Below are 26993 nucleotides of genomic sequence, written 5' to 3'. Positions count from 1 at the left end.
TCGCCCAGAGAGGTGGTGGATGCCCCATCCCTGGAAACATTCAAGGTCAGGTTGGACAGGGCTCTGAGCAACCTGCTCTAGTTGAAGATGTCGCTGCCCACAGCAGGGGGGTTGGACTAGATGACCTTTAGAGGTCCCTTCCAACCCAAACTATTCTATGATTCTATGATCTGAACATCAAGATTTCATTAGAGATCCCACCTCTCATCTGTAGACTAAGTATCATGGAGGATGCAAACACTTTTGACAAGACTAATGAGAAAGAATTTGGCAATTGTTTCTTCTTCAGATCTGCTGGATGTCAAGAGGGAGGTGAGGAGGAAAGTGTTGAGGGTCATTAGGGATGAGGTGAGGGGCATGGAGTAGAATGTATTGGGATGCAAACAGAGAAAACCCTAAATGAACATCAAGGGAAAATACTGATTGTAAGGCTCTTTTAGCAGCATTACCTTGCTAAAGGAAAGGTAGGAAGCCATATCCTCTAGGGCATGAGAAATCAGGGCTGATACGGAGTACAGGAGGCTTCTGTGAGCAGCTGCGATTGCACCTGTATCTACCCAACCCAGCATATCTTCGCTGTGATTCAGTACACCCAAGGTGACCTGGCAAATCCTTATCATCACAAAAGACAGAGAGAGAAGACCAGCAGTGACAGCCATGGACAGGCCAGGCCAGCCACAAAGACAAGCGTCTGGCCAGTATGTTCCGTCACCCTCCAGCAAGCCAGCTGGGCTTTGCTAAGTTGTCAGCCCCATGCACACAAATATACACATGTACACAAGATGAAAGGATGTCTCCACTAGAACTGATGACCACAGATGACCTCCGGCTGCCACCACTCCAGGAATCAAGAAGATCTCTCCCTGGTCAGCCTGTGAACTGGCTGACGGTGCTCTCCTGTAATTACCAACTGTGGGGACCTTAGCCCTGCGCACCTGGCTTCAGGTCTTTCCAGCAGTGAGCAGGAAAGTGCACAGCTTGCTGTCCTGCTCCCAGGAGGCTCCGGACCAAGGACTTGGAGCACTCCACTGCCCTCACAGTCAAGCCTCCCAGCCAGCCACCTGGTCTGCCACATTTCCTAGGTTTTCAACAGAGAGTTATGCACTAACACCCCTCACATCATTATGTCCCAGGCTCGTTTCCCCACTGCCACCCCAGCTTGCTCCTGGCCCTTTCTCCTGCCACTTTTCTGATGCCAGTGCTGGCATCTGGAGTTGGCAGCTGCCTCCCATCCATCAGCACATCCCCTTCTCTGTGCCAGCTGTCAATTAAGCTGGCGCATCGGTGCAACCTTCCCACCTTCCTGGCTCCAAAAAGCAACCCACAGTGCACTGAACTGCCAGCCTCAGAGGCAAGAAGCTGGTTGTTAGCTGTCAGACAGGGTAGGCTCTGGATTGTCTGCAAACAAGCAATGGGAGCAAGAAGCCACTGTGTGGGGTGCTGATGCCTGGCCCTCAAGCAGAGGAAATGCCTCGTCTGGAACAAAATATGCTCCGTCCCTTTTAGCTTGGTCTTTCCACTTCAATCACTGTGAAAATATCCTCTCCCCCCTCTTCTCTTTGAAAGATCTCTCCACAGAATAGTTTCTCCCCGCTTCCAAAACAGTACAAGAAGTTTTGGGGTGGTGTCCTGGAGCTCACATCTCCCCCAGGAAGGAGGGAACACATGCAGGCAACTTTGCCTCCAAATGACCAGAAAAATTGCTAGCTAATCAAAACAGGCACTGCTTCACTCAAATGACTGATTGTAGCACTGGCTCTTCTCCCTCTCCCTTCCCTCACCCCCATTAGTTGATCAGGGTCAAATGCTAGGCTCTGAGGCTGCTTCCCCTCCGTCTGCTGCCACTGGCCAGGGGCTGCGGCGGTAGGAAGGAAAGGCTGAAATGAGCAGCACATCCTGCAGCCAGCAATCGCTCAGGCTGGGGCAACATTTATCAGGCAAGGAAATGGCAGAGCAGTCCAACGCTTTCACCCTCAGAAGCTTGCCGCACTGCACTTGTAGCCCACAGCAGCAGGTTTGCTTGAATACAAAGAGCAGGGAGGATGAAGCAGTACAAGCCTCCACAGGGTCTATGCAAATCTCACCAAGGCCCATGGGTATCTGGGGGGAGGAGGGGGGTATGATCCTGCTCTGACATGTAAGGACCCCCCTCCATGGTGCTGTCGATATCCAGACTAGAGCAAAGTCAGTAGAGATATGAGTGCATTTTTCTGCAATGCTGGCGACTCTTTAAAAGGAGGAGGGATGCCTCTCCCATGACTGTGCATGGCTGGTTTAGCGGGTGCACTGCTGCAGACAGGCTGGAAGGGACGTCCAGAGAGGTTCCTCTTTTCAGCAGCAGATGGAAAGCTGCTGCCAGCTGCTGCAGGTCCCCAGTCAGCACTCTGTGCAGCACATCCACATCTGAAGGCTGCAGATAAGGGGAGAGTGCTTTGCGATATGGTTCCTTTTAAAGGAACCATCTCCTAGAAGCTTGCGGCATGCTGTGCCTCAGGAAGGGGGGAGGAAGGAGAGGGTAAAGGCCAGAGGAACGTGTTCCAGCCTGGCTCCAGACCTCATCGTCTGCATTCCCAGCACTCGCAGTGAGCCAGGAGGGAAACTGAAGGGTTTTTTCCATCTTCCTAAAATGGGCTGCGTTCTTCCTTCCCTGCCAGCTGCTAAAATGACCTTGAAGAGGGCAAGGAGGGGGGCAAAAATCTGTGTATGAGAAGCAGCAGCACCATGTGCTTGCATCTCATCTCCAGCAACATTATTGCCATGGATCATGAGAGAAGCTCCAGGAAGGATTCCTTAAGTTCCCCTGAAGCATAGCTGCACTCCACCCACGTGCACTCATGGGAAGCACTGTAGAAGGCAGCAAAGCAGGATGGAGCTACAGCCTGCTATGCTCACTGCTACATGCTCACCGCTCTCCCTCAGAGTGGATATGAGAGAGATCTCTCCTTTTGCTTTCCATGCTGGAGAAGCCAATCTCTTCCCCGTGGCAACAGCAAAGACCAGCTCTCCACTCTTTGGCCCACTTGTTCTCTGTGGGCCAAAGCACAGTCAGACCCTGGCTAAGCATGGCAATCTACTGTGCTGGAAACTAATCAACCCTCTTCACAGTATACAAGACAATGCTGCACAATGAACATCTCAGAAAAAGTGACAAGGTATTGCTGCTTGACACATTTAAAACTTATCTGACAACAGCCCTTGAAGATCAAACAGACAATACTGTGCCAAGACAGACTAGTTGATGCAGCAGGCCTTCCCCATCCCTCATTTCTACTGTCTCTTTTCTCAGAAGCCCTTTTCATTCTGCTTTCCTCCCGCCCTGCCGGCCTTCCTCCGTATTTCTTCCACATTCCAGAGTAGGACTGGGTTTGCCTTATTTTCAGGACAAAACACAAACATGTCTTTCAGGTCTGGAGGGCAGAGAGCTAAAGGGAAAACTTCCATCTGCCCCTCCTCATACCTACAAGCTTGAGGTGATTTATCAACTGAAAAAGGCAGTTGGTAAGTTGCCTGCGCATCCTGGCAGGGAACAGACCTTTGTGGAAGTGCTCGGAGTGTGGAAGAGCAAGGCTCACCCCCAGGCCAGGCCTGTGGGGAGGGATAAGAGCCTGCTGGAGAAAGCACAACCAACCTGAATTGAATCACATGTATTTTTTTCCTTGCTCCACCTGTATGCAAATGACAGCCCTTTTCATCCTTCCTATGCATGAAAGAGTAATATGGAAATAGAAAGGAAGGTGATCACAGCACAAGCTCCCCATGACTCATTAGTGGCTCCACTTTGCATCTCCCATGGATGCTCTAGCACAAGGCAGGGACGGAGACATAGGGAGATACAGGGAGAGTGAAGAAGTGCTGGGCTCATGTGATACCCAAAGTTCAGCAGTGCATTACAACACATTTACACAAACCCACCAGAAGGATATCCCCCTCCAGCTGCGGGGGATATTGCCAGCCTGCAGGGAGCCCCTGGGAGGTGTGCAGTTGGCTAGGCTTTCTCTAGATGGTCTCTTCAGGTATCCCTGTGGCATGTAAGGGCACGTAAGGGCCATGGTAAGGCTCTGCCAGCCAAGTCATTTGTCAGGGCTGCTACCAAGCTTTTCTGATCTCTCTGATGTGCTATAACAACTTTCCAGTGTAGCAGAGGCATAATTCCCCTGACCCACCACTTGTATTTTTCAGGAAGATTTATAAGTATGGTGAATTTAAGGGGGGAGGGTGGGGGGTGGGGTTTGCATCCCTTTAGCACTGAAAGGGAGGAGGTTTCTCAGTGACGTGGTCGCGTTGACATGTCTCATCTCCCCTAGGTAAACTTGCAGAAATCAGTTAGAGCTGGGCCCAGCAGATGGGACTAGTTTTGGGTGGTGGTGATGAGAGGATGACTAGAATTTATTTCTCTGCTCAGGACCTTTCATTGGTGATCGCTGCTGGGCCCTGACAGAGCTGTCTCTGGACTTGGCTGCACCAAGTTTGTATAATGAACTACACAATTTCAGCTTAATTCTTTGTAGCATCAGAAAACCAGGCACACTGTTGGGATAAAGTGGAATTAGTGGATGTTTGGGTGATGCATACTGGAGAGGAGTCTAATCAACCCTATTCACGGGACAGCCTCTCCAAACTGGGCTGCACTGAGACACAGCAAATCAAGAGGAATTAACACCCAGCATTTTGTTGGGTGAAAAAAAAAATATATAAATGAAAAAAAACCCCAAAAACAAACACAGCTGCTGAGCTGCTGTGTCTTAACTGCTCTCCACCCCCTCCAGGGACTTGAGGAAGAGCAGGCCTGTCAGCTGCTTTAAGGGACATCATCCTCACAGTTTCTTCCCAGAGTTTACAAGGAAGCACTGCTGCTGCTTGTTTGATTGCTTGTCACTGCCAGCACAGGGAGAGGTTCTCTCAAAGTTCACCCTCCACAGGCTCCACCAGCCAAGAGTGGAACCAGACCTAACGTGATCTTACATGAGGGCAGACTCCCAGCTGCTCCCTGGTGTAAGGCTCTGTGCATGCCCCAGCACTGGGCAGCGTTTTGCAGAGTGACTTCCCCTCCCTGAGCTTGCTGCCCAGTGTTGCTGCTCTTTCCTCCAATAGCATTGCACCAAGTCACTTCTTTCCCAATTTGTCCTCAGCCATCTTCAGCTCCTGGCCAACACTTGACTCACTCCTCACCTCAAGATTTCCCCTCAGGCCTGTCCCCTTCTACTCCAAATCTACTTGCACACTGCATAGACCATAATCCTTTCTTGATGATCTATCCTGGCTGGATCCAAACTTGAGAAACACATTCCACAACCTTCTTCTCTCCTAACCCTCAGGGACCAAAGATACTGAGTAAGCATGATACCATCCTCTTCTGTGCTCATCTACCTTGATGACCCCAAGTCAACAGGTCAAGGGAGAGGATATTAGATACATCACAGAATAATGAAAAGCCATGTGAGACAGTAGGGTGTGGTAAGATAAAGATATGTATGTACCATATTGGGTTAGGGCTCTGTTTCTAAAGAAGAGTAGGAGAGTGTCCCCCAAGCCCTGGGGGCAGGACGCGACAAAGGGAACTGAGCAGAGAAGTATATGTTTATGTCATATCTCAATGGGACTGCTCAGGGTCTATGTCAGAGCAGATCCCAGGCTTCATGGCACCTCAGAAGCTTGAATAAACTGCAGCTGTTTAAGGTCTGTGAGGTGACTACATTATTATCTTCATTTTATGGAAAGGAACATTGTGGGACTACAGGCATGTGGCTTACCCTAAGCCCAGAAGGAAGCTAGAAGAAGAATTCGGGTGTTTCTGTTTTCAGATCACATCTCTCACTTTCTTTTTCCAGCTGTCACGAAAGGCAGAATGTTTAATCATATGGGGGAATGGCTTTAAACTAAAGGGGGATAGATTTAGACTAGACATAAGGAAGAAATTTTTTACTCTGAGGGTGGTGAAACACTGGAGCAGGTTGCCCAGAGAGGTGGTTACTAGACAACTAGACATAAGGAAGAAATTTTTTACTCTGAGGGTGGTGGAGCAGGTTGCCCAGAGAGGTGGTGGATGCCCCATCTGTGGAGATACTAAAAAACCACCTGGGTACAGTCCTGGGCAACCTGATCTAGCTGGCCCTGCTTGAGCAGGAGGTTGACTAGATGACCTTTAGAGGTCCCTTCCAACCCAAACTATTCTATGATTCTATGATTCTGCCCTTGACCAACCCGATCCTGTAGAGAACCACTGAGGTGAGAACTGAGAGCGCTGCACGGTCCAGGCTCCTCTGCAGCTGACCCAGCTCAGCACTGCACCATGTGTGGCCGGCTGCCACCACCCATCCCTCCGATGCTGCAGTGCATCCAACGGCAGCACTGCTGAGTCACGCGCTGAGTTGCTCAGGGAGCCTTGGGGCAGGCTTGGGCTGCTCTGCTCTTTGGGACTGTTGTGCCATCAATCCACTACAAAAAGCTTGAAACAAGGGGCCCCAATGAAATGTTCTTCTCAACTTCTATAATTAAAAAAACCAGTCACAGGGCACTGATCAGGGGGAGGGGGAGAGGTACAACTCACATTTACCTGAAAGAATCAAAAAAGTAAAGCACTTTTACTTTCTTGAACATATAAGAGAATCACGATGGGTAAGGTGGCAGCACAGTAAGCCTGGGCTGAAGATTTTTATTGTAAAGTTTTATCCTTAGTCTGCAAGGATTTTGTATGTGTCACTAGACTAAAATACCATATGTGTGGTGCAACCCACTTCAGGAAGTGCCGGGCTAGGAGAGGTGGCATATTAATCAAAAGCAGGGCAATTACCCTACTCTCTTCAATTTTATGGCATGCTCTTGTTGAGGAACTTCTGGACAGACATTATCCAGCTCACAGCTCTGGCAGCTGCTGTTCTGCAGGACTTCTTGCTTAGGAAAGGGAGAAGACACAAGGCAGGAATAGTTACCAAAATACCCCTGACCATGTGGGAGTAGAGAAGGTGACAGATGCTGGAAGAGCAGAGAACAGGGGACATGCATTCCTTGAAACAAAAAACTGAGGTGAAGATCAGCACCGTCAACAACACGTTAGAATTCTTCCCTGGTGAAGTGGTGCTGGAATGAAATGAATAAAAAGGTTCTTGAAGTCATAGATGTACTTCCAAGTCCTTTTCCAAGAAGGCAGTAAGAAAAATTTTGCCATGTACTGCAAAGAGATTTCAGAAACATTTTCCATTCTAATGTGACTCTGGGAATGTGGAAATTGCCTCGCCCTTTCCTCTAGCCCTTAGGGTATTCCTGCTTAATCAAAACTGGGAGAGGGAGGAGTTAAAGTAGAAGAGGAGTCTTAAAAATATGCATCCTTATGAGAGAAGCAAGAATAAAATGTCATCTCTCAGCTCTGAAAAAATTACCACATTGATTTCTGCTTCATAAAAATGAGGTTAAGTTGAATGCATTAAGCTGGCAAACTGGATAATTGCATGTCCTGAAACTGTCTTCGAAACAGCTCTTTTCACAGCGGTGCTCAGAAAATAACTTCATCAATAAGGCTCGTGCCCATTAAACCTTCACACTATTCTGTGCCTTGCTCAGGAATGAAACTTGTCCTTCCCAAGAAAGACTTCTTCTTTTCACCTCAAACTAGTGGGGAAAGTAAGGCTGTTTTGCATTGCATTAGCATATTTCTGGCAAGAAGAAAAGGGGGTGAAAAACAAACATGTTCTCAGGGCTGGGGCTTTCCAGCTCCGGTGCCCCACACATGGTGTGTTGCAGAGAGTCTTGCACTGTAGCTGGCAACTTTTTCTCTAGAGTGGAAGTGAGAATTGCTCAGAGCCAAAGCTTGGCCTCGGGTTTTGCCGCCCTGTGGAAGAGCATTCCTTCTTTCCCCAGCCAGTCTGGCCAGGGTCAGGCCCTTCCAGACAGCTGAGCCCTCGCGCAGCCCTGCCAGCAGGATGGGTCCTGACCTTTCTGCATGGCTGACATTGCCCTATCCCCCTTCCTCAATGCACAGCACATTTGAAGGGCAAGAGCTTGCCTTCGGCTACCTTGTTTGCATGGCAATGCATATGAATTCTTCAACTCACAGTATTATCTAGTGGTGGTGCTGGAGCCTGAGGTCTGAATACTGCACTCCATCCTAATGAGCTTTGGGAGAGGGATTCAGGCTTCTGCTCTGCCTTGAGCTCCACAACACTACAGCACTTGCCACAGGGTGTTGTGTCTACAGACAGTGAGGTTGTTGGTTGTTCTCTCCCGCCAGCCCTATCCCCTTACTAGAATAAAATGGACTAGGTAGGTACCCACTACCGTGGATTCCTCTGGTGTCCAGTGGTGCCTCAGAGTGCCCACCAGCTTCAAGGGGGGAGACAAGCAAAGCAAACCAGACAGAAGAAACCACACACATATCTAAAGAGCTGTTCAGATACAGATTCTTTTCCAGAATCTAAACCCTTAATTATCCCTGTGAATGGGGTATTTTTCTCTTCCTGCTAGCAGAGCTCTGCTCTCCCTTTCACTCCAACTCCAGCAGGAGTAGCTGTTCAGGTCCCCATCTGGCACTTCCCCTTGCCCAGTGAGTGGCTCAGAGCACATGAGGATGCTTTGTGGGGAGATGAAGTAACTGACTTCAATCTCTCTTGGCAAAAAGCAACTCCACGCTGCTGCGCTCCTTCTTACACTCCCAAATCCCCTCTACTTCCTCCCCCACTAACCAACTTGATTTTTTTTTTTCCCCATGGTCCTATTTGGGCCAAGCTCTTGCTTCATTCACACAACTTACAGACTCAGCACGTTCCTTTCCAACCGTGTCTTGCTAAATACAAAAAGTGAGGTGAGGAAATGCTGTTCTCTTCAGCTACCTCATTAAAGTTTTTGACTTGATATGAATGCAATCAATAGTGCCTTCCTGGAAGAAGCTTCAACGAGAGGAGCAATTAATTTGCTACCACTTGCCAAGGCTAATGTACCTTAGACACACTGGCCTTAAAGTATTGGGTGAGTTTGGCAGAACATGATTCCTATACTGCTAAAAGACAAAACCAGATTTGGCATTGGATCAGCAACCCAAATGGTAACGGGAATCTCCCTCTGAATGGCTTCAAAAGCTGTATCGGCTGTTCCTAACATCAGCACTATACATATGTACATCACATATACACCATATGATATATTGACACAAGGCTCAGCCCTGGCTATGCAGAGCACTGTGCAGGCTGGTTAGGGCACATACACAACCTGAGGTGCTCAAGTCCAGCTCCACGGAGGGTACAGGCCTTTCAGGCTGGCCTTCACAGCGCTTTTTCTATGGGGCACAGCCCTACTGAGGTGTGAATCTCTGTTCCTACACATCTAAGGGAACTGGGCACTGCCCTTGCTGGTTCCTGAGCTCACAGGATTTTTCTGTGATTTAGAAGGCTCCCAGAAGTTTTCCTTAAGCTTTGCAGTCAGAGTACAGGGTTCTCCAGACCCCTCTCCATTACAAACATACTTGATGTAGGTCACAACACCCTCCGTAAGCATGCCGTGATGCTATATGACAGCAACACGGCAGGCTGTGTCAGTATGCTGAGGGCCCAGGGTCCCTACAGCTGCAGCTGGAGCATGCCTCATCAATAAAGTGCAAAGCCTCCATGGTATTAAATCTTAGAAAATGACACTGATTGTAGGAGGAATCTCCTCATGCCAGACTCCAGCACTTCTCCTTTGAGGACCCTCTGTTATTGTAACACAACAGCAATAATAAAGCCTGCCAGAAACCCCCCTCCAGAAACAATGGCCTGAAGAAAAATGACAGGCAGCTGGCAAGATATGGGCCTTGAGCTGCAGGCAGCTGGTGCTGGCAGAGAAATACAGAAACATGAGCTCCCCAAGAGAAAGGCAAACTTACCACAGTGTCCAGTCAAGGGATGCGTAAGGAGTAGACTAGGAGGAGTCTGAGGGAAGAGGAAAATGAACGGCTGGAGCAGCAACCAGCTATCGCAGTGATTAGAAATCATTAGGAGATCAGCCTATCTCTTTTGAAAACCTCTATAATTTCATCCCAGCATAAAAGCCCAGACTGACAGCCCTTGTGACACAGAGAACCAGAGGCTGGGCACAGGCAAGACCCTCTTATTATCACGCCTTACTCCCTGGTCAGGGGGGACTTCACTTCAGATGTGTGGGGAAATTTAACCCCACTGCTGCTGCTACAGGGAGCCTGAGGCTTGCCAGGGCCAGTCCCCTAGATGATTTTGTCACACAGGCACCTGCCTACTACGAACAAATCAGAGAAAAAACATCCATGAAATGACTTTCACTTGCTACAAGCTGGAACTGAACTACTGACCTAGAGACAAATGGCTCCATGCCCTAATCCCAACCCCTCAAGCCATCTATTCCCCCATCATACCATCCTGTTGACAGAAGACACATTAAGCACTGCCAGAAGGTGACTGTAAAAAAAATAAAAGGCTTTTTCCTTTTTATGGCAACCTCTGTAGCTGCACAGCTATTCAAATATTTGCCTGGCTCCTTATAATTCATTATAACCCACTTTTTATGATATTCTCTTTGAAACTGTATTCCCATTGCCCAGGTGGGAAGCTTAATTTGCATTATAGCAGTAGAACTTCCTGCTAAAGACAAACTCCACCAAAAAACGTTTTTAGGTTTCTTTCTCCTGAAAGGTAACATGGCACAGGGCAGGGGATGGATCACTAGCGGCTCACGAGCAAGTGAGGGAAAATGCAATGTCTGTACAGGAATGGAGAACATCTGTTTCCTTCTGTTGTCTGTCCTCCCTCGCAAGAATGTTGTGCTGCACAAGTGAAAACAGTAAAAGGCTGTGGTAAAATCTTGAACGACCTTCTTCTAATATGTCAACAAGAGTTTTTTGCCATTGATTTCAGTGCAGCCAGGATTTTCTCTAAAAGGAAAAGATGCTCGAGTTTTGGGTCACTTTGTGCAGTGAGAATGCAAATCACTGTAACTTGCATTATGGTTCTAATAAGCTCCTGTAATGACATTAAAGACAAATGCTTGATAATGCTGCCTTCAGAAATGAAGTAATGCAAATTTAGGAAGAAATCCAGCCCATTCTCCCCCTCCCTGCCACATTACCAGTGTTTGTTGAGTCTGATTTTACTCAAGGGTGGCCAGAGGTTTTAATGAGTTACTCTCATGGGTCTGCCTTGCTATTTAACATGACAGAATTGCAAATCATATCGATAAAAAATCTGCTAAGCTATTTTGAACTGCTTATGGAATGGGACCCTGCTGTGCTACTTGAGAACAATCATTTTGCCCAGCTCCTCCCCTCTCAGGATCCAGTTACGGATCTGGCCTAACATTACATCCCCCAGGCCACTAGCCACATTATTTCAATTTAATTTAAGGAAGGCTACAAATAGGACAGAAGAAACTGAGGGAATTTTGATTTTGTTCAAATCAAAATGAAAATCAATTGGGAGCCATATTCTCATAGTCTTTGGAAGCTCTCTTCTAGCCCTTCCACATAGGCCCTCTAGCTTTTGAATCAGTTTTCTGAATATCTCTGAATCTTCTTAAAGTGATGTCATCTTTCAGATGATGTAATCTGTGGCCAGTAACAGACCTGAGAAGATGCACTCCCTCCATTCTAAAACTTATATGTAATGAGGAAACTCAAGGCAAGAAAAGGACAGCATTCAGGAAAGTTTTCAAGTTTTCATTGACGTAATAGTTTGAAAATCACCAAATTGTCCTTTTCTTCAGGTTTCAGCTGCCAAAATTGAAAACTATACGTTTTTTCTGACAAAAATCTGAAAAAATCCTCTCACTTACGGTAATCTTATCATTGTGATATATATCAAAACCAGTTAGTTCCTTTCCTTCCCATCATAATCCCTCACATAGATTCTGAAATAAAAATATTTTGGTTATCTAAGCCTATGTGCTATTTGGAAACCAATTTATAGGAGTAGGATTTTACTGTTGTCCCAATAAATGTTCCTTGTTCATAAGTCAAAATAGTTTGATCTTAAATATAGGTTACTGCATGCTGGCACTAAACACAGGGGTAGATGCTGTGCATAAAATAGGGAAAGCTTAGCAAATTGCTCTTAGGAAAAAAAAAATTCAATCAATTTTGCCTATGAAAACCTAAAGGTATTCTTTTGTTGTTGTTTAACACTCACAATCTGAACTGCATTGGTTCATTTTTATTTCATATATGGGTTACATGGCATTATTCTGCTTTTAATCTTTCAGCTGGGTGACCTTGGGATAAGGTTTGTAGGATGTTAATGTTCAGAGTCTGCTTTCTCTGATCAGTTTCTCAGAGACAACAGTGTGAAGGCCCAACTCCCTGACTCTGTGAGCGACAATGTGCCTCCATGTTCACATGGTCATGAACCACAGACCAACCCAGATACCCTGAAGAGCTGTTGGAGTGGTTCAAAGGCCAAAATGATGAGAGCTTGCCTGGGATGCCAGCCCTCCTGGATCTCTGCTTATGGACTTGGTAACTACCAGACACTGAAGTTTGTAATACGGTATTCAGGCAAACTAAGCTCAAGCCAGTGCGAGTTTGCCTTCCTACATTGCAATCAAGCTTCCTACTGCAGGGTAGATACGACAGACACTTCAAAAAGACTCTATTTATATTCTGCCCTACTGGTAAATTCATTCGTTGGACCACTCATGCAAAATGGATAATGCAAATGAAACTGCTACATTTGGAATTAAACTTATTTTCGTACTCCAGTGAACATGAGTGCGTTAGGTTGTTTTTCTTTTTTTTTTTTTCTTTTTTCTTTTTTTCTTTAGGGTGTTTGCCCAGCTCTAGTCCCCAAAGCACTTGTTTCAGATCTGAGGGAGGATGTCAGAGTAGCCCGCTGCTGAGCCAGAATGGTGCAGGCACTTCAAACCACTGGCTCTCGAGCCCACAGACTCATGACTAGCATTGATCTGGAACTGATGAGTGGCTGGCTGTTTTACAGCATTGCAGCCTTAGAGAAGGCTGCTCTCTCCTCACTGCAGGGTGAGTGATAAATTCATGCAGAGCATGGACAATTGCAGGGAAAGAAATGGAGAGGCTCACTGTGAACTCAGGAAGTGACCACTTACCCCTGTACTCATTCAGAGTTACACTAATGCACAGATATAATGTTCATCTAGGAGGCGGAGTAAGTAGATTAACATCTCTGTGTATACTGCATCCCCCTCTCCTCCTCATACAGGACCCAGAGTCTCAGCACTAGTTATAAGCAAGGAGCTAAGTTTCCCACAGCAGCAGTGATTGCTCCATCAAAAGTCACTGCATAAGCTCAGTACAGGTGAGCGGGGATGCCCTATTTTGGCACAACAGGGCACACGCCCTCTCTGACTAGTCCATCCACCTCTATTAACTCTTCCTCAGACTGCCCTACACAGATTCCTATAGTTCGCACACATCCTCTTCTCCAGTGGACCAGTGTGCCCTACTCACAAGTCTTTTTTAGCTTATCTGGTCATATGCGAAGAGCCTATGAGAGAACAAAACTACCTAGCAGACGAGACATAGAGTGGGATAGTGTGGGGGAGCAAAGGAGAACAGAAGTCTTCAGCAACGCCCTCTCCTAACAGTCCTCCTTCTTCTTCAACTCCGCACAGCAACCTGCCCCTTGCATACACCCAGAGTAAGTCTAGTCCAACACTGGTCCATCCTACAGGAGTTAACACTTCCAGATCCCCACTGCTGATCTGTGCAGTGAGGAAAGATGAACGTGAACTTTCAGAGATGGATCATCTGTAGGCACTTCAGAGTAAGAGGAAAAAAGAACTGTCGGTGTGGTTCCAGAGAGCACAACCGCTTACTCCCACGCAAAAATGAAGGAGAACAACTCTTCCCTGTCTCCTTGTTGCTTTGTAGCATGCACTGCACCAATGACAAGGGATCGCCCCTTCTCTCTGCTTCCCTCCCCCATTCGAGAAGGTGGAAAACCTCCTAGTATCATACTCGCTCCGGGAAACTGCTGCTTGGGTCGAGCCCTGTTTGAAAAAAAGACTATCATGTTTGCTCTGCTGGGCTCTGCAATGCATAACAGTGTCTGCATTGCAGTCTCAAACTGCAATCCAACACCATCTGTCCCTTCCACTTGCAGCACTGCATCACTCCAGGGAGTCTGTTCTTCAGGGGGGATCCAGAAAGTGCCTGGCTGTGCTGTCCCCCAGTACCCATGACAGCCAGCAGAAGGGCAAAATGCCCCAATGATTTGTATTACGAGACTGAAACTAGAAATGGCTGCTCAGTGAAACTGTATGAGAAGCAGGACAGGGAAAGGGCGCTGATTTGTTTTCATTTAATTATTTTTTAAAACAAATTCAGTACAATCAACAGCAAATATACTTAAATCCTCTTCAAACACCTTATGGAAAGGAAGTCAAGGAGCAGAGAAGTGCGGAGCTCTGCACTGCTGTGGCTACATGTAAATCTGTATGAAGGAGCTACTTTAACAATAGCCTAAGCCACCAACTCGCCTTTCCTGAGCGTTCTCGGATTAGAGGACAGGGAAGCAATGCAACCAAGGGACAAGACAACAGACCTGGAGATATTTCATTGCTCTGCTCAGTCTCTGACTTACTGAGTCACACCGAGAAAGACACTTCTGCTTTATCTCCATCTCTCTATGCACCTCCTGCCTGCCTGTGCTATGAAGCAAATTAACCTAGTAGTGAATTCTTCAGGGCTGTAGCCGTCTCTCCCGAAACATCTGTACAGCACCTTGCACAATGTCATCTCAAACTTCAGCAAGGCATTACGCTCTGCTGTAAGTGAAGCATTCACAAATTATGACACCACAAAGATGAAGCCTGAAATTTGTAAAGTATGCACCAGTGCTCTCCCTCTGAGTCTGTGATGCTGGGAAGAGGAAATGGTTCAGCTCTGTCATGAATTAGTGTTCTGACAGCTCGGTGCAATCTAGCCATGACTTGCATGGCTGCTTTCCTTTCACATTCCCAGGAGCATGCTCTGCATTAGACCATGCTCTGCCTCAGGCTCTGCTCCAAAGCAGAAGAGAAAGTATGGGGAGAAAGATGAAATTGCCTTGACTAGCTTTTCTTGTCCTGAAAACATGCTCCTGACATGTGGAGAAAGCTGCAGGGAGCTTTCTCTCTGCTTTGGAGAGCACGGAGACAGGAAAAAATAACTAATTTTCAAGCCACTTGTAAGGTTGTGGCTTCACTCACATTATGCCTGACAACTCACCCTGCGTATTGGAACTCCCCTGGGAACAGCACAGGGTCCAGGGGTAGCCGGGCTCTTGCTTTTCACCAGACCTTTATGTCTTTAAACAGACCCTATTTGTCTGCAGATTGCTCTTCTTTCCTCTTCCCCTTAACATAGCGTCAGAGAATTTAGAAAGCAAGAAGGTTATCAATACATCACCAAGCCATTTATTCAAGAGATAAGCATGTAAAAGAAGAAGATGCCTGGGTAAACAAATGCCACAGGTTCTGCAAATCAGCTGTCTCTAGATCCTTCCTCTGAGCTGTTGTTTCTGGACCTTTTGGGGCTCTGAGAGGGCAAGACCGCTCTGTCTGGCTAACTGCTCCACTCACAGGCAGCTCCATAACTACACACTTCCTGCAGGGGGTCCACCTGTACTTACTCTCCTCCCTGCCCACGCATCATCTCCACAGACTATATGTATTATGATCGTGAAGCAGATAGTACAGTCTCAAGTGACTAAGTAACAATATGCTGAAGGCTCTCTCGGGAACCTGCTAAAAGCAAAGCATTAGACTCAAGACACAATTCTTTAGCATTCACACTGGAATAAAGTAGGAGAATGAGCATTCAAAAGAAAGCACTTTTGTGTAATACCAGCATAAGTAGAGAAAAGATTTAGGATGCAAGCCTCTGCTCACCTCCTCCCACTGATGAATATAGCGGATGAGCCGGGAGAGCCGCAGAAGCCGCAGGAGGCTGAGGATCTTAGTGAAGCGCACGATGCGCAGTGCCCGGGCTGTCTTGTACACCTCAGAATCAATGCGGGTTTCAACAATCAGGAAGATATAGTCCACGGGGATGGAGGAGATAAAATCCACCACAAACCAGCTCTTCAGGTACTTCATCTTGATCCTCTGTGGGTCTAGGATGATCTCTGTGTTGTCCTCCACCACAATGCCTGTTCGGAAGTTGAGGACAAGGTCGATGAGGAAGAACGTGTCCGAAACCACATTGAAGACAATCCATGGGGTAGTGTTTTCATCCTTGAAGAAGGTGATGCCCACAGGGATGATGATCAGGTTCCCTACCATCAGGAGCAGCATGGTCAAATCCCAATAAAACCTGGACAGCAACACAGAGACATGTGAGATCAGCTATAGAGTGGGAGATCAGGGAGCCCAGGTCAACAGAACTACTGTGCTTTATACATCTCTACTGTCATTCATTCCCTATGCTCTACTAGTCTGCCTGAGGTACTCAAGAGTGCACAAGCTGCTAATTAAGTACTTAATATCATAGGAACACTCATCTTCTGGCTTAGAGGGTTCAGAAAGGAATTGAGTACATGGCTGGACATGCCCACTTGAAAACTTCGACCGGGACTTCGGAGCCACCCAAGAAGAGACTGACATACTTGCAGTTATTACGACGACTGTTAGGTAAAGAGAGAGAGAGAACAAGTATTTGGAAGGCCTCAGAGTTCGTACGCCAATAAAGCCATTTGGGGTTAAAATCATCAGGCTTGCTCCTACTGTTAAAATCATCAGGCTTGCTCCTACTGTCTGATCCTTCTTTAGAAGTAGCTAGCACTGATAGCATCGGGATCAGGATGGAACTGAAGACTGCTGTGATCTGCAGTGTTCAGTTTAGATTTCTTGCTGAGCCAAGCTTACGCTGATCCTGGACTTTAGGATTTTAGTCCACACTCTATAGACTCCTGTGTTGTACAGAAATAATCAATAAAGCTTGGAGTCACGTGCCTGGAAATATCTATTTCATTTCTAAAGTAAGCAATGACAACATTTAACTACTGTTCCATGAAGCACAGTCTCCGAGAAGCTTATCTTCACATTAGTGGCAAGTCAGTATTATCCAGTGGGCCTTACAACAACATTCATTTTTGGTTTTGAAGGCGCACACAGTTTGAATATAGCTCCTAATTTATTGTTTGAGATTTTTTAAAGATTTTCCCCAGGTATTACTGTAAAACATACACAATCACACAATGTTGCCACAACTCACCCAGAATGAGGACTAAAAACTTTTCTGGGTCTCATACTTTGTTGAGGAGTCTCACAAAGGAGCCTCGCTGCCCAACACAGTGGTCCTCCAGCCCCCTCCAAATGTTTCGCATGTAGAGATGCCAATGTATTGTGGTTTCACATTGCCAAGTTTTCATCAGCTCTACATTGTATACCACAGGGCGGCTACTATAATATTGTGAGGTGTCATAAATAACTTGTATTAAGATGCACTTGTCACAGCAAGTGAGCAAAGTACACAGAGCAAACCGATTATCAGGTTTGGTTGCTTAAACCTGAAGATGCAACATTCAGAAAGCTGCAGTGGCTCTTCCAGTCAGTCACACAAATTAGCATGGTGTTTATATTATTATTAATCTCTTGAGTACCAAATAAGCCTAACTTCCTAGACCATAAAAAAGGTGACAGCAAGTTAACACAAGGGAGAGAATTGGGCCTTCCTTTAAACCAATCATCTCTATAGCAGTGAAGTCAACAGAGCCCCATTCCTGGAAGTGTTCAAGGCCAGGCTGGACGGGGCTTTGAGCAACCTGATCTAGTGGAAGGTGTCCCTGCCCATGGCAGGTGGGGTTGGAACTAGATGGTCTTTAAGGTCCCTTCCAGCCCAAACCATTCTATGATTCTATGATTTACAATGATGTAACGAAGGAAACTGTTGGGTTTGCTGAAGAAGGACATGCACATGCTGCTTCTCTATCTGTCTAAATGTTTTAGGAGAAACAGATTTGCCTTAAAGATCCTCAAAATCTAGCTTTGGTAAGAGTTGTTCAGCTTAAGCCTGGGCCTTGGACCAGACTGAGCTGCTGCAGAACAGTATCACTATAGTGAGGCAACTACACTGATTTGTTAAACACTCAGCAGGAAAACAAAAAGGGCAGAATACGCCTTAAAAGCCTTCTCTGTATAGATTCTCTCTCCCTGTTAAGAACATAACACTTTAAAGCACCTAAAAGCATATTTAAGATTCCAGCTATTACACATGTACAGACAGGGTCACAAACCAGCAGCACACCAGCAATTCTCAGAAACGTTCAGCAGAGGCTGATGGGAACTGACTGTAGTATGAGCAAAGTTATCCACTAATGAGGTTTCTAAAAATGTCATCAACTATCTCTTTCTTGCTCTCAAGGTGCCATGCCCCTGCAGGCAAGGCAGCATGCAATCCTTCACATAGGATAAAGGTACAGTTGCTGCTGGTAGACACCCAGCAATGAGATTTGTCCATATGCTTCTAAGAGCAAGGCCGTGCCACACAGTAATATGCATTAATACTGTATAAATCCATGTTGCAGTCTTCCTTATTAAGGGCCTGAGATGATGCTGCAGCTTTCTTAGTCAATTAATCTAGATAATCGCACAATAGCAGGAAGTCTGGAAGCAGCGTGTATATTATTACTGAAAATAAATAACCTCCCAGCCATCTTTAATTTGCCTTAGGGGATACAGAAGGAGATATGCACAAAGAAAATTATTTTTCCCAAGTTTCAAATTAATGGCATGAGACAGACATGGCCAGACATGCAGACGTGTAAAGGTAAGTGGCTTTCTTCAGAGATCTTTGGATTTTTGTGCCTCTTATTTTTACGCTGGCTGGTGATTTCAATACTTAGTGGCAACTGTGGACAATGACAACAGTAGCTAGAATGGCTTACAGATTAAGTAAGATGTTTTCCACACACACAACCCCAGTAAAATGCTTTCTGCCTGACTGTAGTACTTCCTGCTACCCCAGTCAAGCATGGTCATACCACCGTCAGCTGTCCTCCATCCTGATTTACAGCATTTCTTGCTATTCCAGTTCTAAGATCTTCAAACTCTCTTCACACATGCTCTTCAGTCCCAGTCTGCTGCTACTGCTGAACTGTCCACAGAGAATCATGGTTTGCAATGTGGGCAAGCAAAGATGAAGTGCTAAAATTCATTGCCATGTGTTTCTTAAACCACAGTTCAACTCAAGGGTGTACTAGTGACTCAAGATTATTGTCACAGGCTCCCCTCAGTTCTGACCTTTAAAGCCATCACTTACAAAACACAGGAGGTAAACTTTTGTATCCAACGCACCCCTGCTAATAAAAGGGTATCCAAGGTGTCAGGGAGGAGATAACCTTTGGACTCTACGAAGGAGGCAGAAAAAGCTGAAAAGCACGAAGAATTTGGTCTGTGCACCAATTCCAGCACAGGATAGTCACCTGCCTTTACAATGTAAACTGCCTAGAAGTTAAAATTTAACTATTAAGATTCCACAGCTCCTGCACATTTTAATTTTACCCACATATGAAGTATGATCTGCTCAGGGTGGCATCACTAGATTTAGACTGAATAGACTCTCAGGGACCACAACACCTCAGAGGTCTAATATCATCCATGTGTCATTTTGTATTTACGCTGAGGAACATCTTTTCGCTCCCTGTAAATTATTGGCCAGAATGACTAACGGTGCATGTGATGTATGTAAGGGCAAGCACCAACTATTTAATAACCCATGTTTTCTGTATTTCTGTTGTTCCTTTCACCCAGGGCTTCCACGGAGCTGACAGTGATGAAATTGGCTCCACTGCACCCATGAGAGGCAGATAGAGTTATTATCCCTGTCTTGCAGATAGAGAAGCCGCATGGCAAAATTCAGAGAATGGGATTTGTCCATGGAAGTCCGAGGCTAAATAAGGGTTAGGACCTGAATTTGATTCTTGAGTCTAACCAGATCTGAAGCTATTCATATGGCTTGAAAAAGAGTTTAACAGAGATGCATCTCATGGACATCTTCCTCTGATACCCTGTCTCCTTCTCACTTCTCTTCCTGTTTTCAAAAGCCTACATAAAAAATTAAGAAATATGAATGTATTGTTTGACTCGGTGCGACTGAACAGCTCACAGCACAGGGAACAGCCAGCACTATATAAACCAGATGTCTTGTTCAAACATACTTGTTTTTTATACTACATCCTACTCTATGCATGCTTCTTAGATCTGAAAATCACATTTTAACATGCACTGCTACCTCTGATCTTTTAATTATATTAAAATATAATATATTAATAATATATTATTTAGTTGTAACAGAATGCATCTGAGAATTAGTGTGGCAAATACACTTCAAGAATATACGCTCTTTAAGCATAGTTGGTGTCACTCAGTTGATTTGATAGTATGTACACTTAGTTTGTGGTTTTTGACCAGAAAGTTAGATCATCTTTCTGTTCTGTCTAGTGCATAAAGTAATAGCAGGCTAGGAATATTGCTTTTGGATGTCATTTTTTTTAATTAAACAAACACTGATTTTTCAAAACTATTTGATGATGCAGTGTAACCAATTATAGTGCATGAGCTCAGGAAGGATTGTGACCAGTTGGAGAGGAAAGAGTGAATTGCAGAGGTTAGCCCGTTCAGCATCACTGTGTCAGTATGGCATTCAAAACCTGCCCCTGAGTGGGGCACATCTGTGGCCTTAACTTCTGTTCTTGCTCTGTAGTGTTTGCACTGTCAAGAGAAAATAGACTTGAGCAACCTCACCTCTAAATTAACAAAGCTTTTTGGATGTTTTCGGCTTGTGCTGAAAGGCAGCCAACTCTGGGTTGAACTGAGGCACTGCCTGAAAGTGCACGGAAAGGAAGCGAAAATAAAAATGCATCTAACTGGAAATGCCAGGGAGCCAGGATATTCTCACCCGCAACGGAATTCAGCTCAGACACCGTGGCCAACCTTCCTAACCTTACAAGAACAGATCTTTAATGAACGTATCTTGCTAAAACCAAAACCAAAGACAAATCCAATTGCTCGACCAAGCCCAGGCAGGAGCACTGGCTCGGTGCTGACTCAAGAAACAGAGTGCCACCTACTGAGTCACAAATGACATCTCCATCCTCTGCTTTGCATGGGGAAGACTTGCTACATTATTCCTTTAAAGAGCTGATGAAAATCTGCTCTTTTCTCCAGAGTGGCAGCTCCCTTCCTCCCCTCTGGATTGCATGTTGAATTAGACACTGCTGTGCTCACCAGCAACTATCCTGACAGGAAAGAGGTCGCGCTTTAATTCCCAGGACTGCTAGTCGGGCTAGAAATAGAAATCATCTTTTGTAAAGAGCATTAGCGTATGTCAGTGTGGCTGAAACAGCAACAGTGGGAGGAAAGTTTACTCCAGAAAGCAGCCACTCACATAGGTATCTGAACACAGGGGAGAGAGAAAGAGAAAAAGCAGGAAGAGAGCCTCCCCTGTCTTTGGAAGCATTACTTCTCTGAGATATGAGTAGGTGTATTTCTACTGAAGAGTTACAAACTTTGCATTATTCACAGAGATAATAGGAGGAACATGGTGATTCACTGCTCCTAAACACACTAAAGGACACTTAACCAGCTACCGAGTCCAAGAATTCACTTGCTAGAAGAATTCATTTATTTATAGGGAGTTATTCAAATACCTGTGCACTTGAAAACCTCTTTGAAATGAACACCCACCAAAGAAAGAGTCAAGTGACTTACAAAAATATTCTGCATGCTATATAATAGGAAATGATTAGGGGGACCTAGCTAAAGAATAAGATAAACAGTTTTAATTCCTTCTGACCAACCTATGCAAATAATATGTATCCTCTGCCATCCTGAATAAAACCCATGAGAGCGCTGATAATTAGCCATGCATTACAACAGCACGAGGAAAAGAGCTCTGCTGTGTCCCAGCCTCCTCTAGAATTCCCTGGCTGCCTGCTTCGGCAGCACTGGCTGCTCCTCATTCAGCCACGGTTGTCCCTGTCTGTTACAGAACATGGGCTGCACCAAATTCAGCTTCGCTGCCAGTTGTTGATGTGCAAATACATAGAAAAAGTAGATTTTATAGATTATATAGATTTTAAAGATTATAGATTTTATAATACATAGAAAGTGTAGATACACCCGGGGCTGATACAGAGGTTAAGGGCTACATGCTCCTCATTCAGCCACGGTTGTCCCTGTCTGTTACAGAACATGGGCTGCACCAAATTCAGCTTCGCTGCCAGTTGTTGATGTGCAAATACATAGAAAAAGTAGATTTTATAGATTATATAGATTTTAAAGATTATAGATTTTATAATACATAGAAAGTGTAGATACACCTGGGGCTGATACAGAGGTTAAGGGCTACGCTCAGATTACCTGCACCTATGGGTCTAAGGAAGACGTTCCAACTATCTCCTCATGATGACAGTAAGGAGGCAGGACTGTGAGCCCTGTACAGCTAGTAGCCTGAACTGTTCATCTTTCTTTTGAACTTAGATGCCGTAGTCATCATCATGCCTCAGCTGGGTATCAGAGAGTGAGTGGTATCAGTGAGTTACTAAGATGGGATACAATTCTGCATGTGATTAACTTTCCTATCAGGAGCAAAAGGACTATTAGCTAGAGATGAATTTTAAGTGCTTACATAAACAGGTGTATGATTAGAGATATCTCACAGCACAGCATCCGCTACAAATAAGGTGTATGCCTTGGAGCACTTTGCATCTAGATTTCTTAAAACTCACGTGTTGTCTTTGACAAAATTTTCATTGAATTCAACTGTCAGTTTTACTTGAGGCAAGATATTTTCCAAGGCCTGTATTTAGCCTTTGACTTAGATTATCTCCAATCTACATAATTGCTCACCTAATCCCCTCTGAACAGTGCAGAATGCAATACCGTGTTTCGAGTTTAACACATATGCTCATATTATTACCTTAAAATATAATTATGTGATTTTGGTGAGTGGAAAATTAAGAAAGCTATTGCTTATGTAATACTTTCAAACGGCATTTGCAGTCCAAGCAAGGTAGCATATTAGCTTTTTATTGCTTCTCTATCATCAATTTTTAAATCTAACACTACATTTTTAAACAATAATCAACATTTTTCAAAGTAATGTCCATACATTCATTAAATCCCAACAGACATAATTAAGAAGGTATTATCATCCTATATTACAAACAGATAGACTATGAGATACTAAAGATTTAAGTAGCTTATTCTGAGGTAGAACTACTATCCAGAAAATATGGTTGCCTGGTTTCAGAAGAGGTTTCCAGTCATGTTATATACTGTAAGCTGATCAGCAGCAGCAAAGGGGAAATTTCCTTTCTTTTCCATTGTAAAAATATAAATATACACATTACTTAGTGATATTTTTATTCCAGCTATAATACGTGACAATTTGCAAACAACACGTTTGAGGCAGTGATGCATTTAACCAATTATAACATAGTACATTGTGAATTATGCCCTTTCTTTAACTTATAAAACACAATGCATTATATCAATATGAGTTAGCTTAAATTATTAGTTCTTTGATAGTGCCTACAATACACCCATTCTACTGTCAGGCTTCTTAAAGAGATGAAGATTTGTGTGATGGAGATTTTTAAAGGAGAATTCAAAAAAATTGAGGACTAGTAAAGCAGACCTTATGTCAAAGGTAATCTACCAAGGAATGCATTTGAACTACGAAACAGCTCAATGCTCTGAATAAACATGGAGTTTGGTAGCTGTTGGCACAGCCCCTGCTGCCAGCATGGTCAGAGTGGACCACAGACAGCACCGCAGTGGACAGCCCCCTCGGACGAGCCCAGGCTTTTATTGCCATGACTATAAAAGCCTTGGAGCTTGCACTTCCCACTGGCTCTGGTCAAAAACTGCAAAACGCAACGTGAGCTCATTACCAGGGGAGTTATCTTTTTCATCAAGTATTAGCTAAAGAGAAATGGCAAAGCCTTCGCCTCGTGTGGGCTCTGGTCTCTGCAAGGAGGGATAACATGCCACCTGCCGGGACCTCCAGGGAAATCTCCCCTCTGTGGCTCTTCTGGATAGCTGGGACACTCAACATTGCCTATGGGAGCTGCTAGAGGAGCCACCAAGAAACTGGTGGTGATTGTCCTTCATAAAAACGAGATTTATCAAGATAGAGACATTTCTATGGCCTCCATCTAGTCAGTTTAAAACAGGCTTTGTGAATCAGCCAAGGCAAACAGCCCTGACGTTCTGCAACTTTGTTGGAACAACTTCATTGCATTTCCTGGTTTTCTGTCTCAGAAAACCCAAGCACTTTGTATTATCTTTGCGCTGAAGTGCACTGGTCATGAACCAAAACCACATTAAGAAAATTATTGTTCAAGCATGTAAAAAAAAAATGGAACCTTACCCCAAAGAGCTGCTGACACCCCTTCTCATAAGTGTATTTAACTTTCACTCAGATAGGGAAGCTGATGATAGAATTTAAGCGACTTGGCTAGGACAACAGCACTCTAACTACTAGATAGTGCTATCTTTCACTCAAGTTCCTCCAAATGCCATACGGTGTATGTGAACTACACAGCAAGTGGTATCACTAAGCTCAGTTTCATGGAGACTGAGCAAACCTTGTGGGGTGTCGTTTCATTACAGTCTGAGGCATGTCAGGACAGAAGAGTTCACGGAGGCTACAGCGCTGCTGCCTGGCTTGCACGTGTCCTGGGATAATGAGAGTTCTGGACACCTAATCTGTAAAGTCAACATCTACCACCTAACCCTGCAGTGTGCTTAATAGAAACTGTATAAGCATTTTCAAGAGTTTTATGTGCAATCTGCCATTCAATAAATGCAAATGTATTGGAACACTTACACCTAGTCCTTGGTCCACAGACATACTGTATCACACAGAAACAATATGCTCCTGCACTTCATTTCCAGTAATGCTGAAACATAAACAAGTCACAAGAATAAGAAAAGTCATGGTGGATTCTGCATGAAGTAGTCAATTGACCACTCTCCTCAACTCCCACTGCCTTCCTGCCTGCAGATATCATCCTAACAGATTAAACCGTATCTTAAATCTATACTTAGAACCCAGTCTTCCCAGAGAGGTAAAAATAAACAAGATTTCATTTCCCCCTTTGGGGAACGCACACACAGAAACAGAGATAGCCACAAGAGACTTCGTTTGTTCCGGCTCTAAATGTGGAGTATGGAGGCCAATAGAGTATACACCCCATTTCTGACTAAAAACAGCATTAGTAATATTTCTCACTTGCCTGGACGCAGCTATTACTAGCTCATGGAGAATTCCCCTGTACCAAGCTGCAAAAGCAATGAAATTTTTGTGGCTACTACCTGTAGGAAAGCTTATTCCCTCTCTTTTTGAAGGCCCAAAAGAAGAACATTTACACACTGAACCTAAACAATTTATTGTTGTCCTCATAGCACCACTGAGGTGATCAAAGACACAAATTGTTCTGCAGTGGAAATTCATTGCAGCAGTGGCTGGAGACACCATTGGGAAGATAATACGGTACAGATTCAGTGGGAGATTTATAAGCACAAGTCTTCTCTAGAAGGAAACCAGGTCAGTACAACCACTGGCAAACCAAGCTCTAACCTGTCTGGACGGACTCCTCTCCCTGCTGGTGGTACGTTAGACCATTTCAGGCTCCCTGTTGAGGGAAGGTATAGACAGATTGCACACCGGCTGCTGGTGGTCTGGGATTACCTTCCACTCCCCCCCCCCCCAGCCACATCACTACATAAGATGTGTTCCACTCTGTGGCTGTCTCATGAAACTTCATCAGAAGGAACCTGCAGCACCACATCCTCCCAGAGTTAAAGAATTAAGTACAATTTTCTATTTGTAGCATTTAACCAAAACTGTGCTCATGGCAGAAAGCCCAGGCCAGAGAGCTTAACCCTCTCTTCATATCCCACCCTACTACGCTCATAAATATGTCTTGATTTCCCCCTCCCCTGCCCCCCCCCGCCCCTGCTGAATCCCAAAGGTTTTCAAGGTGTTAGATGTGTATTGATTTCACAGAGCTCCCAGAATACATTATGTATGAGACTGACATGCTAAGGGCCTGGCAATTCTGCATTGTTTGATCTTCTGAAATCTCTCGCTTGTATGAATATGGAAAAGTTCCTCTTTGTTTGCCGTCCATTGATCCAGACGTTGACCCTTCTCTGTGTGCATTTATCTCTGATGATTTAATAATGAAAAAGACCAATAAACTGAGGAAAGCAAGGAAGCCCCTTTAGGGGGACTTATTGCCATGGAAACGCGCCATATGTTGTTGTTGTAGAAAATGGATAGATCAATAAGGGCTGCAGCTTCCAAGTCATCATGAATATGTTGTGGAATGTGAAGGACTAAAGCCTAAAGGCATGCCTAAGTTGTGACATTATGAAGTTCAGGCCCTGGCCCGTATCCAACATCTAGGATGACTCAAATTCAAACGTTTGGGCAGTCTGTTAGAAAGGTGGATCTGCACTAGGGAGTTCTGAATTGTCTCAAAAAGCGGCAATATTGGGCCAAGGGTTTGATTTGTACCCAAGTATATGAAGGAAAGGGACTGTGTCTTATTTTGGAGTGCCCAGACTCCCATTTCTTGAGACATACAAGTAGAGATTTCAAAGCCTACTTTTCTGAATCTGATCTTTCACCCTTACTTGCCAGAGTATTAACAGCAACTCACACTTACAGGATTCAGTGCTGCAGGTACAGACTTTACATCTATATAGATGATATAGATATATGTATGTATGTCTATTAGTTCAGAGCAAATGCTACTGCAAGAGTGGCAGAGGACATACGACACCAGCTGATGTAACAGGTATCTTCCACCAACTTGTCTTCTTGGTAAGTTACAAGGATGACAGGCAGGATTCTTAACTATTTCATATTGACATGGCTCTCCTGACATAATATGAGTTTACGTGAGATGAGAATGTCAGCCTTACCACTAGGAACCCAAAGTTACTAATTAAACACTAAAATAGGGCAGAGAGATGGCAGGAGCCACATAAGTAGATAAGAATCACAGTTTAGAAAGCGGGGGACAGTGTAGGGG

The 26993-nt window shown here is 44.9% G+C and overlaps 1 protein-coding gene across 3 annotated transcripts in view; it reads right to left on the bottom strand.

Moving 5' to 3' along the window:
* Positions 1-26993, bottom strand: part of HCN4 (hyperpolarization activated cyclic nucleotide gated potassium channel 4) — a 110488-nt gene that overhangs the window by 63822 nt on the left and 19673 nt on the right. For all 3 annotated transcript variants that reach the window (XM_009278867.1, XM_019471962.1, XM_019471963.1), the window contains exon 2: positions 15835-16258. In XM_009278867.1, the coding sequence (XP_009277142.1) occupies positions 15835-16258 (424 nt within the window). The remainder of the gene's footprint in view (positions 1-15834; positions 16259-26993) is intronic.

This window comes from Aptenodytes forsteri, unplaced genomic scaffold (genome assembly GCF_000699145.1).
Source record: "Aptenodytes forsteri isolate BGI_AS27 unplaced genomic scaffold, ASM69914v1 Scaffold258, whole genome shotgun sequence".
Lineage (NCBI taxonomy): Eukaryota > Metazoa > Chordata > Aves > Sphenisciformes > Spheniscidae > Aptenodytes > Aptenodytes forsteri.
This window is presented reverse-complemented; position numbering and strand designations above follow the sequence as displayed.